This window comes from Coenobita brevimanus, chromosome 27 (assembly GCF_032717465.1).
Source record: "Coenobita brevimanus isolate Jiangsu-jjx chromosome 27, ASM3271746v2, whole genome shotgun sequence".
In the NCBI taxonomy this organism is placed as follows: Eukaryota; Metazoa; Arthropoda; class Malacostraca; order Decapoda; family Coenobitidae; genus Coenobita; species Coenobita brevimanus.
This window is the reverse complement of record NC_136980.1, coordinates 15,657,441-15,669,960: the sequence shown is the minus strand read 5'-3', so window position 1 is coordinate 15,669,960 and position 12,520 is coordinate 15,657,441. Positions and strand designations below refer to the sequence as shown.

Below are 12,520 nucleotides of genomic sequence, written 5' to 3'. Positions count from 1 at the left end.
GATGTGAGAGATGTAAGGCTGAGAGGAAGACCACGAATAGGATGGATGGACAGTGTGAAGAGAGCGCTGGATGCGAGAGAGATGTCTGTTGAGCAAGGAAAAGTGACTGTGCGTGACAGAAATAAATGGAGAGAAATTGTGAATGAATAAGTGATGACACAGCCCTGAGGGGATATTCTCCCGCATTTGGTCTGATTAGCTAATTCAGGTCAGGTGCGGGTAAGGGGATGAGTCTGTTATGATGTGGCAGGGGTAAACCAGCTCTGCTATCGGGCCCTGCTGCGGATGTCACTGATTGCATTGCGCAGTTGACCCTTGTGCGGTGTGGTGCGGTGAGGATCTGTCCGTTCTCCCCTTTGAGGGTAAGATGCGAATGAATGTGTTTGAATGGATGAGTAAACGGGGAGTGTGTCGTCCTGGCTCGGCTACCTCCCTTTCCTTGGGGGAAGCAGCCTAGGTATATAGATAGATAGATAGATATTTGCACTGTACATTATTATTACATTGAATCACACAATGGGTAGACAATAAGAACAGATATTGGTGATATATTCAGAATTATCACATTCTAAGGCCGGGGCACAATCTTGCTTACAGCTTTTATGAATCATTTCATAATGAAGCTGTGCTACCCGAGGTGGAATGTTCGTAATTATTTTCAAAATCGATCTGCTTTAGGGCCGTACTCCCGAGGTGGAGAACAAGCTAGAAACAGAGAGAGTTGGAGCTCCCATATCACCAGCTCTCAGGACCTGTTCCCGACTATCTCCCTTTGCTGAACTTTTTCAGTGTTTTCATTAACAAAGAGAGTAGGCCAGCATACTCTCATAATATCTCTGCCTCCAACTGTCTCCACCACACTACATATACAATATATATCACACCTATTTCTATCCCCGCTTAGCCTGGCCGCTGCAGTAGTATCAGAAAATTCTGCGGTATCTCGGATTGCAACCACTGGCAGGGTAGGGCTGGCGGCACAGAGCCCTCCTGGGCACAGTCAAGCGACTGCCGACAGTCGTTATTGCGAACACAGTTCGTGCTCGTCAGCAGTGAAGTGCAAGTTCGGCCTTATATGTTACTAACATCCGTGATATTAGTGCCAGTTTGAGTTCTGTTCAGTTTTTCCTCCAATCTATATATATCCCCTCTAGCCCTTTTCTTCACAGAGAACAAAATCCCTCTCTCTTCTGACATATCCTCATTTAGTTTTCCTGGTTACCATCTCCTCACAAACTTTCATAACAAGGGTGGCACTTGTTGTTATATCAAATCTGAATTTGCAGTTGACATTATTTTGAAATTCACTTAAGCTAACTATCATTATCATTAAACAAACTAAGTTACCTAAATATTACAAAAGTTATCTGTATACTTTATTGTTCTCCTAGTGCTTGTTCAGAACCCAGCATATTTACCTCAATTTCCACACACCTTTACCACTGATATTACCGTTTGGGATGATTTTTTTACGTCCATAATGTAGAATGGTTATTACATTTTAGCAGGACTAACGGCACTGGTCTAGAATGTGAGCTGTTTGCAGAATCGTTTAATCTACCGCATTTGGTAACACAACCAACCAGCATGCCAGATAATTCAGACAATAGTACCTATCTCTTGGATGTATTCCTTACAAATAACCCAGATCAACAGATGATAGCGGGACTGCCACCACTTGGATCCTCCAACCACAGCTTCAGTAATCAGTTTCCCCAAACCTCCCCGTTTTGAACAAGTCAGAGTGACCCGATGGCACTTTGACAGGGCAAACTGGGATGGATTTGGAAACTATCTTGCTGATATTTCATGGCAGTCTTCCTTCTCCATTGATATCAGTTCTACCGAGTCCCACATTAATGACTTAATACTAGCTGGTAGGGAATTTCCCAAAGCAACAACCGAAAAGTCCTTACCATATAATTTTTATTTGATTGTAAAAACAAATGTGAATCCTTTAATCAATTTAATAATGCTGGAAACCATGTAAAAGCAGTAACAAGTCTTGCTAAATCAAACCTTCTTCACAACCAAGCATCTAAACAAATAAAGAATAGTCTTAATGACAGTAGTATATTCTGGTCAATTCTAGTTCGTTCATTAGCAGCATTAACAAGTCATCACCCAGGCCTCCACTAAAATCTTCAGAATGTCCCTGTACTAGAACTTGACTGTCCCCAAACTGCTCCACCTAAGATACGGACTAGATGATACATAAAATCCATCCTTTACAATTTACCAGTCACCATTGCTCCAGGTCCAGATAGAATTCCTCCAGTCCTTTCGCAAAAGCGTTCCCCAGAATTTGTTCCTGTTGTAGCTAAATTATTCAGATTATGTATACGCGTTTTTTGATTCCCTAATTCTTGAAAACAAGCCAGTATCCACCCAATTCCAAAGAAAAGAAGTTCCTCTGACCCGTTTGATTACAGACCAATAGCTATCACATCTCTTGGTATAGTATTTGAGATTGTAGTTAACAAGCACGTGGTTAAACATCTTGAATCCAAACAGCTAAATTAGGAACAGACAGTATTGTTTTCGAAACGAAAGATCCACCGTTTATATACTAAATCCATTGACTCATACCATCCATCAGTCAATTGACCAACATGGAGAAACCCATGCAGTAGCCCTTGGTATTTCTGAAGCTTTTGACAGAGTGGCACCGTTTCCCATTATCCACACTTCCTTGCTATGGCCTATCATTATTTGTTTCACTGATTTCCTCACACATCAGCAACAGAAAGATACAAGTAGATGATGTATAATCCAATTTCCACTTGATTAATGTCAGAGTACCACAAGGATTAGTTCTGACTCCAACCCTATTCCAATTTATATTAATGATCTCATAGCTGTCACTCATAATCCCATTCACTCATATGCAGATGACTTCACAGTTCATTCACACTTAAATACCCATTCATAAAGTTTAATATCTCTAACTCACAACTCAGTACAGCAATCTCCATAAATCAAAACTTTTCAAAGATCACGGAATGAGGGCAAAATAACAGTCTCATTTAATGCCAGTAAAACCAAATATATACAATTTACTAATAGGCAGATATTGTCTGCTTCCTATTTTAATTCCAGTATTCCTAGTATCCATGTCTCTAAAAGTATTGAAATTCTCGGTGTTTCAGTTAACAATATCCTCAGCTGGACCTCCCATGTTAGATCACTTGCCAAAACCGCTTCAAAGACATGTTGATTATTGTACAGAATCCGTAACTTCTTCAGTGACGGGCAGTTAGCTATAATTTACAAGTCATGTGTGCTCTCAGCTGGAATATTTGCTAACCCTTGTGGAATGGATGTGGAAACGTTGCATTAAAACAACAGAACAAGACTGCAAGACTCATAAATGACCCTGCAATTACAAATGAACTAGATTCCTACAAATATGAAGGAATGTTGTCTCCCTTCCATTAGTTTTGAGAAACTTTAATAGCAAATGCTCAGACAAAGTTGCTTTCATTATGCCACCTCTCCACGTCTTCCTCAGTGCTACATGGGCATCTGGTAGAGCTCATGACTGGAGTGTCACACTGCTATATTGCAGAACATCTGCCTATTAGAATTCTTTTATTTGCTGAACTGCATCTCTTTGAAACTGGCTTCCCAAGAATAGTTTTGCCCCAGACTTCAACCTACAACAGTTTAAGTGTTACAGATTATTTCATGAATGTAGGATACCAGTAATCTGGTGTATGGATTATTTTTTAATTAATTTGTTTTTCCTTTCTCTGTTCATCTTCTATATAAAGAAAAATTCTAACAATTTCACACATTTTTTTTTTTTTACACAAAAATATTCTTGGGCAAGTCAACACTAGTTAGAAACACGTGGCCAAGATCAGTGCAATCAGTACGCCCCTGACGCTGTGCTTGTTGGCTTAAGGTGTACTGTAGGTGCAACGGGTTTGACGCTGCTCTGGTTTTCTCATCCTCGCGGTGGGTGCAACACGTCTCTTGGTTGTTGTGCTTTCTTAATTACTGTATCCGACCTGCCTGCCGCCACAGGAGTACACAGGATGACACACAGTCAGGGCGATGGAAGGAACCATTCTCTTGTGACAGTTTGTTCATATATTTATACCTACATGGAGATACGCATATACAGTAAACAGAGATGTAGTTATAAATTGTCTTTTAATGCCTCTTCTTGTAATGAAGCTCAGATTAAATTATCAACATGAATGACATTAAGTTTCACTTTTGTCCTAAACATGACTTACAAATGTTCAACAACTTACAGCATTTGCTGCATGACATAAGTTGTTATAATTACTGAATACATTCCCAAAACACAACGAGGGCTTACTGAATACTGAATGTTTGCTCACTAAAAACTGTACCCAGTTTATTAATTGCTTCAGTAAGAAGTCGTCTGCTTCTGTATTATTTCGTGCTAGCCCCAGACAACTTGATTCAGGATACTGGCGAAAGGATTAACGAAGGATCTATCTAGCACTTCCAAATCCAAAAGTTTCCTCAAAGTGGAAATAAATGGTACGTTAGCAGCAATAAGGCAATGTAAATAGCGTGCTCCAGTTCAAAGGGTTAGTACTGTTTGCTTTGACTTTGTGTGCATGAAGCAGTCATCAATACTCAAACATGTTCTGATGGTGTCCTCTCTTAATCTGAGTAGGCTACATGCATTTGCTCTCTAGACCACATTTTTCGTGACCCTTCTATTAGGTTCGTCAGTGATGCTGGCTGCAATAATATAATTAGGGTATGGTCATAACCCTTCATAACGATGCCATCTTATAATATTCTTGCCAATACCAGTCCGTATTCCTAGACTGCGAAGAACCTTTAGTGGAGAGAGTCATAAAAGCTATAAGCAACCCCTCGAGGGTGAAAACTCTCCCCAATGCAGCATACAATAGTTTGTTTACAAGTACTACATAACAGCAATGAAAGACAATGAGAAGTGCACTTACTCTCAAAGAAAGAAAAAGCACATTTTTCACAAAGTTCAGAATGCTGGTTTAGTTACCACCTCCACTTTCATCAAAGCAGCACAAAGATGACCTGAGTGTATCGCATCATTATGTCTGATTTTAGTAAGCTAACTTCGACAAGATATGAGGGTCAGGATTCACAGCAGACTCTGGGTTAGGTTCCTACTGTAATCACAGTTAGTTTGTTTTTAATTGACAGTTGGGCTACCCTAACAATTTCAATACTCAGTTGCAGTTGCATATACTTCAATTACTCTTAGTTCTAAGATAAGAATAAACCTAATCGGTATTTGTAAAACTGGCCTTCGCTAACTACAACTGGGTATCACCCAAGCCGCATGGGGTTAGGAATCTTCATCAGGTTAGAAGAAATGTGCTACAGAAAAAGCTTCTGTATAAAGTATTAGTCCAGTATCTTCCTATATTTAACTCGCTGCGTGCCAGCTATATTTAGCCCTATGGGTCACCTCCAGGCCGGCCATTTTTCGACCATTATTTTTTTTTTTGCTAAAATCATAGATTTTGATGTGAAAACAACAAATTTCACCATTAAAATGCTCACTGAAGCTCGGAAATGGGTTTTATTGAGCCCTGCATACTCGTATACAGGTACAGCCACTCTCTCATGCTCACCAAGTAGGTGAGAGAAAGCCGTTCTCTGTGTAAGGTATACTCAGGTATTTATGCTGGGAAGGTATAGCAATGTTCAGTACACTTTTCTGATTACTTATTACTTCAACATGTATCACAGTTTGCGTGTCTTTCTCACGGTGAATGCATTATCTTACACTTATTTGAAGATAGGTACAACCTGACTTCATTATGTATAGTCCTGGCACTTACAAGAAGGTATTTACAACTTGACTTCACTATACAGTCCTTACAAGAAAATATTTACAACTTACACTTACGTGAAATTATTTACAAAATGCCTTCAGTATGTACAGCACTGGGTGAGGCACACAGGCAGAGTTAGGCAGAGCAAGTGTGAGGGGGGGAGAGAGTAAGTGTATGGCCTTGACAGCCTGGGGGATGGTAGAGGAGCAGTTACCATACATATCTGCTAATTTTACCCGCTAATCTTGAAAAACGCGGTCCCAGTGATTTTTTTTATTTTAAACTGTTTTAAAATGGCACTGGCACTGGCCGCAGAATTATGTCAGACCGTTTTAAAACGGCACTGGCACGCAGCGGATTAAAAAATCTGGAAACATAAGTTATATATACAAGAAGTAACTGAATTTGCTCATGAGTTGTAACCCTGTTTTCTTGTCATTTACAAGTACATGACTCTGTGGTAAACTTGCCAGATGTAGTAAACAGAGCTTATTATATTCTTTACACAGTTCATCGGGAAGTTTCTTTAAGACAGTTTAAAAAATAAATAAAATAAAATATACAGAAATGGCTTCGAGAAGCTGTCACAGGTCATGACTGCTCATAATGAAAATGCAGTGGATTGGGACAATACAAAGATAAATAGTATCAGTAAGAAAGATTTCCTTTTTACTTCCTTTGATATGTAGGAGTCAGAGACTAGCATACAGAAGGGCAGAATACAACTTTACTAAGCCTTTATTAAGTAAGGTGGGAAAGCATGATTATTAAAATATCGAGTCATCTTTTCAGGAAGGAACCTATGCACGACCATCTGTCTGTTTGGGTGGTTCTAACTGGACGCTCTATAAGTGAAAAGGTGAAATAATGTCCAGAATAAAGAAAAGACTATGAAGATCTGCTGCATATCACCAGCACCCATAATAAAATACAGTACTCTGTGTCATAGTATTGCAGAAACACTTATGTAAAAATCAGAAGGTCAGAACTGAAGATGAAACCTAAAGGTAGGAGGTGGTGACTAATACGTACGGTGTAGTTGTGGAGGTTGTTGACGATGCATGTGAGGTGAGCAGTCTTTCCGATGGGTGCGTGGGTGTAGGCGTGGGCAGAGGTGTTGAGGAAGGATGGACCCACTAGGGTGGAGTATTGCACTGACTGACGCTTGTGGGCAGCCACCTCCCTCCATGACCCACCTCCACCTGGGAAAAAAAAAAAAAAAAAAAAAAATGAAAAACTACCAGGGGTACCTGGCTATGCCGGGCCAAGAAAGCGAACACTCTAATCCTATTTATTTTAGTTCAGTCGTTCTTTCTACTCCAGAAAGACCATGTACCACTCATGCTTCTGAAGATGGATTATACGAGGTTTATATCAGCATTTGCAGACTAACGCACAGTATTTGTTCTCACTTACTATTACTGGTGACCTCAAATGACCTCCGACTGGTGACTGACTTCACATAGCCTATGTCCGAACTGGAGGTCATGTGAGTCTCCATGCCAAAATTGGCTGCAGGGGTACCCGGCGTTGCCCAGGCCAAAAAAAAAAAAAAAAAAAAGGGCAAACATTACCAGTGACCTCAAAATGACTCAGATCTGAATTTGACCTCCCCCCACAACCATCCTTGAGTCACCCTGATTCAGAATATATATTGGTCTGGGGGTCTCTGGCCCCTGGTTTGGTGTGATTGAAGGACAAACAAACAACCAAACAAACAACACGGCTCATATATATATATATATATATATAGATAGATAGATAGATAGATAATCAAGTCTGAGTTACAACATTTTGATCCAGAGTTTTTCGCTTGATTAAAAAAAAAAAAAAAAATGCCATCTCTCTACCTCAATTGTAGCGCTTTTCAAATATATTAATGCTACATCATGAAGCTAGTTAGGAAGAAGTGCTATGGAAAGGGCAGAGAGCCGTAGCAGTGCATAAGAACGAAATTATTAGCCAGGCATTGGTGAAAGAACTATATTGTGACTAACCTGCTCGCAATAGATCCGTCTGGTGTTAGTACAAATTGAATAAGAGAGTTGATGCTACCATGAAAAGACTAATGGTAATTATAATAAGGAAAACAAGTGACTGAACAGAAGAATAGGAACAAGGTTTTAAAAACGCATATCCAGTACAATAGGCAGGCATTCCATTATTGCAGTCCAGTCTTTTCATGTGTATGACAGACAACCGTAGAATATATTATACAGATCCCTATTTCAGTTTTAGGTACAAATACGATGGAATTTAAAAAAGTATGGCCAAAGATCTCATGAACAACATGGGAGTAGAACCCGAGGCTTGTCGACTGCGGACTGATGGAAGGTGGGTAATAATGACAAAAGTCTGACGGACCTGTTAGGCCGCTCAGCATTTGTCCAAATTAAAGCCGTCTCTGAACAGTTACCTGGACTTCCAACACCACCACACCTACCGCCACCACCGTCATCTTCGTCACACCTACCAGCAGCACCACCATCATATTCACACTGCCACCTCCACCACCACAACCACGGCTACCAGCATTTTCTGCTGAATAAAATCGTACTGTTCGTAGCATCAACGAAGTAATAGACATCAGACTGTAGATGTAAACCCCTCCTCCTCTCTCTCTCTCTCTCTCTCTCTCTCTCTCTCTCTCTCTCTCTCTCTCTCTCTCTCTCTCTCTCTCGTTCCTCCGATTAAGGGACATGAAACTCCACGGAAGTGCCCCGCGCCTTTCCACGCTCGCTTATTGTAACCCCGGTGATGGCGTTTATTAGGGTCCAAAACACACCGTCAACTAAATATTAATCGACATGAAATTGAAACGGGCCCATCTGGGACCCAGTTCCAACCCTCCTGCCAAGTTTCATCAAAATAATTTTCCGATTGTGGCTGCACGCACACACACACACACACACACACACACACACACACACACACACACACACACACACAGGATTATACTATATAAGATGGGGGCAGATTTACAAACCAATTTATGATGTAATTTCTGTCGTAACTTGATTATGTTTTTACAGGAAGAAAAGAAATACGAGAAGATTCTGCACTTTGTGAAACAACAACTGTTACCTACGTTGTTTGTCCTCTTTTAATAAAGATGAGTTTTACGGGAGGAACAAGCCACCCAGGAAGAATCTGCATCTCATTCGATGACAAAACTCCTGGACAGAAAATACTGACGACATGCCTGAGAAAGAATAACCATTTTGGTATAACAAAGTGAACCCAATGCTGACTATATATATATATATATATATATATATATATATATATATATATATATATATATATATATATATATATATATCACTTGTCTAGCAGTAAACTCTCACCCCTTTTCTCTCCAAGTCTCTAATGCAAGAGTTAACCGTTACTCCCAGTCCTTCATTTATGCACCAGGTCAGCTCTGGAACTGTCTCCCTCTGTCTGTATTTCCTGATTCCTATGATCTCCAGTCTTTCAAACACAGTGTGTCCAAGCATTTCGAAATGAATGGATCTTGAATGTGGCTCTCTCTTGTATTTTGTTTTTCTCTTGGAAGGAACAGTTTTGCGGGCTCATTGCCTTTGGTTCCTCACATAATATATATATATATATATATATATATATATATATATATATATATATATATATATATATATATATATATATATATATATATATATATATATATATATATATATATATATATATATATATATATATATATATATATATATATATATATAAAAGCAGCCTCCAACCGTAGTTGGTAACTGACAAGGGAAGCATTCAAAAATTCACTTAGATTACGACGTGTAACCGTCAGATTCACAGTCCAAGTCCTTACAGTATATATGATATAGGTGTAAAGATGATGGGGATATACACTGTAGGCCACTGCTACAAACAATTACAAATTATTGAATCTCAGCACTTGCTGGTATGACGTTGTTTACGCTTAGACTGTGTATATAACCTGTTGTTATATCAAATTCCAATATGCAGTTGACACTGTTTTAAACTTCACTTCATCCAGTTTTGATTCCTCACTGTATAAACTAAATTGTCAAAATATTACCAAATATATCTGTGTAGTCTATTGCTCCCCCAGTGCTTCTTCGGAACCCAGTGTATTTGATTCCATATCCACACAGTTGAGTAACCTTAACCTTGCCCTTAGCACCGAAATTACCATTTTGGGTGATTTTAACATACATAATGTTGAATGGTTATTGCATTCTGCCAGGACTGACGACTCTGGTCTAGAGTGAGAGCTGTTTGAAGAATCGTTTGATCTCACCCAGCTGGTAAAGCAACCAAGCAGAATACCTGATAATCCTGACCATAATGCCCATCTCTTGGATGTATTCTTGACAAATAATCCAGAGTAATACAGTATAGAGGTACTGTCACCACTTGGATCCTCTGACCACAATCTCATCAAAGCCTCATTAGTTAACCCCGCTACACTTCCCCATTCTGAACCTGTCAGGGTGACCTGATGGCACTTTGATAAGGCAAACTGGGATGGATTTAGAAATTATCTTGCTGACATTCCATGGCAGTCTTTCTTCTCTAGTGAACCCAGTTCTACCAAGTCCCACATTTGCGACTTAGTACTAGCTTGTATGGATTTATTCATACCAAGTCAACAGTTCACTAAAAGATCGAACTCTCCAAACAGGTTTGATGGCAACTGTGCCAGAGCAACAGCCCGAAAGTCATTAGCATAAACTCTTACTTAAAATAAAAAACATCTGATTCTCTCTCATTTTAAAATTGCTAAAAACCATGCAAAAGCTGTAATAAATCTAGCTAAATCAAACTTTTATCAAAAGTAAGCATCAAAACTACTTGACAACCCTAATGACAATAGAATATTCTGGTTAACTCTTAATTCTTTCAATAATATCTTGAAGTCATCATCCATTCCCCCACTAAAATCAGATGGCAACATTACAAATGACCCGCGTGGGAAAGCAGATATTTTTGCCAGTACATTTGTTAAATTCTACCATAGAGGATGCCGATCAGAACGTCCCGGTACTAGAACTTGACTCCCGAAATTGTTCCACTTATAATACAGACAAGATACGTAAAATCCATCCTAGACAATTTACCCACAAACAAGGCTCCAGGCCGAGATGGAATTCCGCCAACTGTTTTGAAAAAGTGTTCTCCTGAACTTGCCTCTGTTCTAGCTAAATTATTCAGATTATGCATACGTACTTCTTCATTCCCAAATTCATGGAAAGAAGCCAATATCCACCGAATTCCGAAGAGAGGAAGTTCCTCTGACCCCTCTGATTACACACCAAGAGCTGTCACGTCTTCTCTTGGTAAGGTATTTGAAACTTTTTAATTAAAAAGTACATTGTTAAATATCTTGAATCCAACAACTTAATTAGTGATAGACAAAATAGTTATCGCCACGAAAGATCCACCATTGACATACTCAGTCTTCTAACTCATACCATCGATCAGTCAGTTGACCTACATGGAGAAACTCATGCAGTGGCCCTTGATATTTCTAAAGCTTTCGACAGAGTATGGCACCGTTCCCTGCTGTCCAAACTCCCTTGCTATGGACTAATGTCTTTTGTTCCTTTGATTTCTTCATATCTTAGTGACAGGAAAATAAGAGTAAAAGTAGATGATGTATATTCCAATTTTCACTCAGTTAACTCCGGGGTGCCGCAGGGATCAAGTCTGGCGTCAACCCTGTTCCTGATTCATAGTAATGATCTCTTACCTCTCACCCACAATCCCATCCACTCATATGCAGATGACCCAACACTACATAGTTCATTCACACTCAGACACCCATTTACAAAGTCTAGTATCTCTACCTCTCAATTCAGTACAGCCATCTCCATAAATCAAGACCTATCTACGATCAGTAAATGGTGACAAAACAACCTTGTCTCTTTTAATGCTAGTAAAACTAAATATATACAATTTACTAATAGAAAGATATTGCCAGATTCGTACATTACCTTCAGTGCTACTAATATTCCCATCTCCAAAAGTATTGAAATTCTCGGCGTCTCACTTAACAATGCCCTCAGCTGGACCTTTCAGATTAGATCATTTGCTAAAAACGCTTCAAAGAAACTTGGATTGTTGTAGAGTCCGTAACTTCTTCGCTGATGAGCAGTTAGCTATAATTTATAATAGTCATGTGCGCTCGCTGCTTGAATATTGCTCACCCTTGTGGAATGGATGTGGAGAGGTAGCATTAAAACAACTAGACAAAATTCAGAACAAAGCTGTTAGAATTATTAACAACCCTGCCATTGTGACTCTCGATTCTTGTAGTAGGAGTTAATGATGAATACAGGGAGTTTATCTTGATTTATTATCTTCGGAGAAAATCTTAAGTTGAGCAGTGTATGTATTACAGAGACTGAATACACTAAGCAAGTCTAGTTGGACCCCTCTTCTTGTTCACTCTCTCCACTACCTGTCGGTTCTATAGCTAGCCTCCTTCTGAGCTCTGCTTCCTAAATTCTGGTGTAGCAGGGGTCGTGTCACGTGTGTTACACTGTTGTTGGAATGTTCTAGAAACCTGTGTGTGAGTATGTGTGTATGTGTGTGTATGGTCACTAGGCATTGTTTGTATGCTATCTCGTTGACACACTACCTATATCATCCCCTGGCTTGCTGCTTCCTGTGTATTGTCAACATTTCCTCAGTTACACTTGCAAGAT

At 39.5% G+C, this 12,520-nt stretch overlaps 1 protein-coding gene across 1 annotated transcript in view; it reads right to left on the bottom strand.

Annotated features, from left to right (window-relative positions):
• Nucleotides 1-8,271, bottom strand: part of LOC145394468 (uncharacterized) — a 55,441-nt gene extending 47,170 nt beyond the window's left edge. Inside the window, exons 1-3 of the mRNA XM_080268324.1 lie at nucleotides 8,230-8,271; nucleotides 7,811-7,829; nucleotides 6,846-7,015 (exon numbers count right to left, since the gene is read on the bottom strand). Coding sequence (XP_080124450.1) covers nucleotides 6,846-7,015; nucleotides 7,811-7,829; nucleotides 8,230-8,271 — 231 coding nt within the window. The remainder of the gene's footprint in view (nucleotides 1-6,845; nucleotides 7,016-7,810; nucleotides 7,830-8,229) is intronic.
• Nucleotides 8,272-12,520: the final 4,249 nt, after the last annotated feature.